This window comes from Dipodomys ordii, unplaced genomic scaffold (assembly GCF_000151885.1).
Source record: "Dipodomys ordii isolate 6190 unplaced genomic scaffold, Dord_2.0 Scaffold101, whole genome shotgun sequence".
NCBI classification, from domain to species: domain Eukaryota; kingdom Metazoa; phylum Chordata; class Mammalia; order Rodentia; family Heteromyidae; genus Dipodomys; species Dipodomys ordii.
In genome coordinates this window covers 215,732-216,920 of record NW_012267317.1, presented here as the reverse complement: position 1 = coordinate 216,920, position 1,189 = coordinate 215,732, and the positions used below count along the sequence as shown (strand labels likewise).

At 66.3% G+C, this 1,189-nt stretch overlaps 1 protein-coding gene across 1 annotated transcript in view; it reads right to left on the bottom strand.

Moving 5' to 3' along the window:
- Positions 1-224: 224 nt before the first annotated feature.
- Positions 225-1,189, bottom strand: part of Mnx1 (motor neuron and pancreas homeobox 1) — an 8,095-nt gene continuing 7,130 nt past the window's right edge. Inside the window, exons 3-4 of the mRNA XM_013027203.1 lie at positions 1,002-1,133; positions 225-623 (exon numbers count right to left, since the gene is read on the bottom strand). Of these exons, the coding sequence (XP_012882657.1) occupies positions 225-623; positions 1,002-1,133 (531 nt within the window). The remainder of the gene's footprint in view (positions 624-1,001; positions 1,134-1,189) is intronic.

Sequence of the window (1,189 nt, the reverse complement as noted above, 5' to 3'; positions counted from 1 at the left end):
GGTCACCAGAGGACTTTGTCCACATACATTTTTGAGAGCCAAGAAAGCGGCTGAAAAGAGAACAGGCCCTGCTGGGCAGCCAGGCCACGGGGTGGGGGGGGCGAGCCGCTGCTGCCCGGGACTGGGGGCCTCCTGGGAACACCATGGGTCTGTCTGGAAACAATGTGTTCAGCTCCTGTGCTCAGCTAGCTGGGGCATCGACCCAGGTCCTGAGGGCCTTGGGGTCACGGGAGGCCTGGGTGCGTTGGGAAGCCCAGCGACCCCGAGACGGTACTGGCGTACTGGGAGGCCCGCCGTGACGTCAGCCGTGACGTCCGCCGGGAGGCCCCGTCCCTGGTGCCCGGGGTGGTATGTAAACCTGCTGCAGCGGCCTTGGGCGGGAGCTGCGCGACTGGAACGGTGATCATTCCACTGATACACGCCGCCGCCGCCCGGAGCCGCTGGTGGCCGAGGCCTCCCGCCGCCTCCTCCCAGAAAGGGGTCCTGCCCTCCAGGGGTACACCCGCTGGGCCCGGGCACCGAGTTCCGCCAGGCCGTACAGGGGCCGGCCGCTGCCGAATGACCCCCAGGTGTGGGCCCAGGAGGGAGAGCCGCTTCGGGCGGAATTTCGTCGTGTTAGAGATCTGAAAAATATCCGGGTTACAGATCTTCCCCCTAAAGCAGCACCAGCACCATCACCACCACCATCATCATCATCATCACCACCAGCACCATCATCACCATCACCACCACCAGCATCACCATCACCATCACCACCACCACCATCATCATCTCCTCCTCCTCCTCTCCCTCCCCTCCCCCTCCCTTGTTAACCCTGCCCCACGATCCCCAAACACCTTTGGACAGGCCCCCGCTCCCAGGGTGGATTTTAGGGAAGGAGCCAGGGCGCAGCCCCACTGATGGGAGAGGGGAGGGTCAGAGCAGCAGGAGGCGGAGGGAGGGCAGAGCAGGGGGCACTGCTCACTAAAGCCCAGATGTGGCCCAGAAAGTGACCAGCCAACGACGGGGACCCCTTTCCTTTCCCCTTTCACGGGCGCTTTGGACGGGCCGCGGGCGCGGCCGGCGAGGGTCACAGCGCCCTCGCGGCCCCGCACGGAGGACGGGGGCCATCGACCTCCGAACTCCTGCTGCCCCTGCGGGCCCAGGGCGGATCCCAGCGAGAAGGGCGGCCAAACCCGGAGTCCAGGGC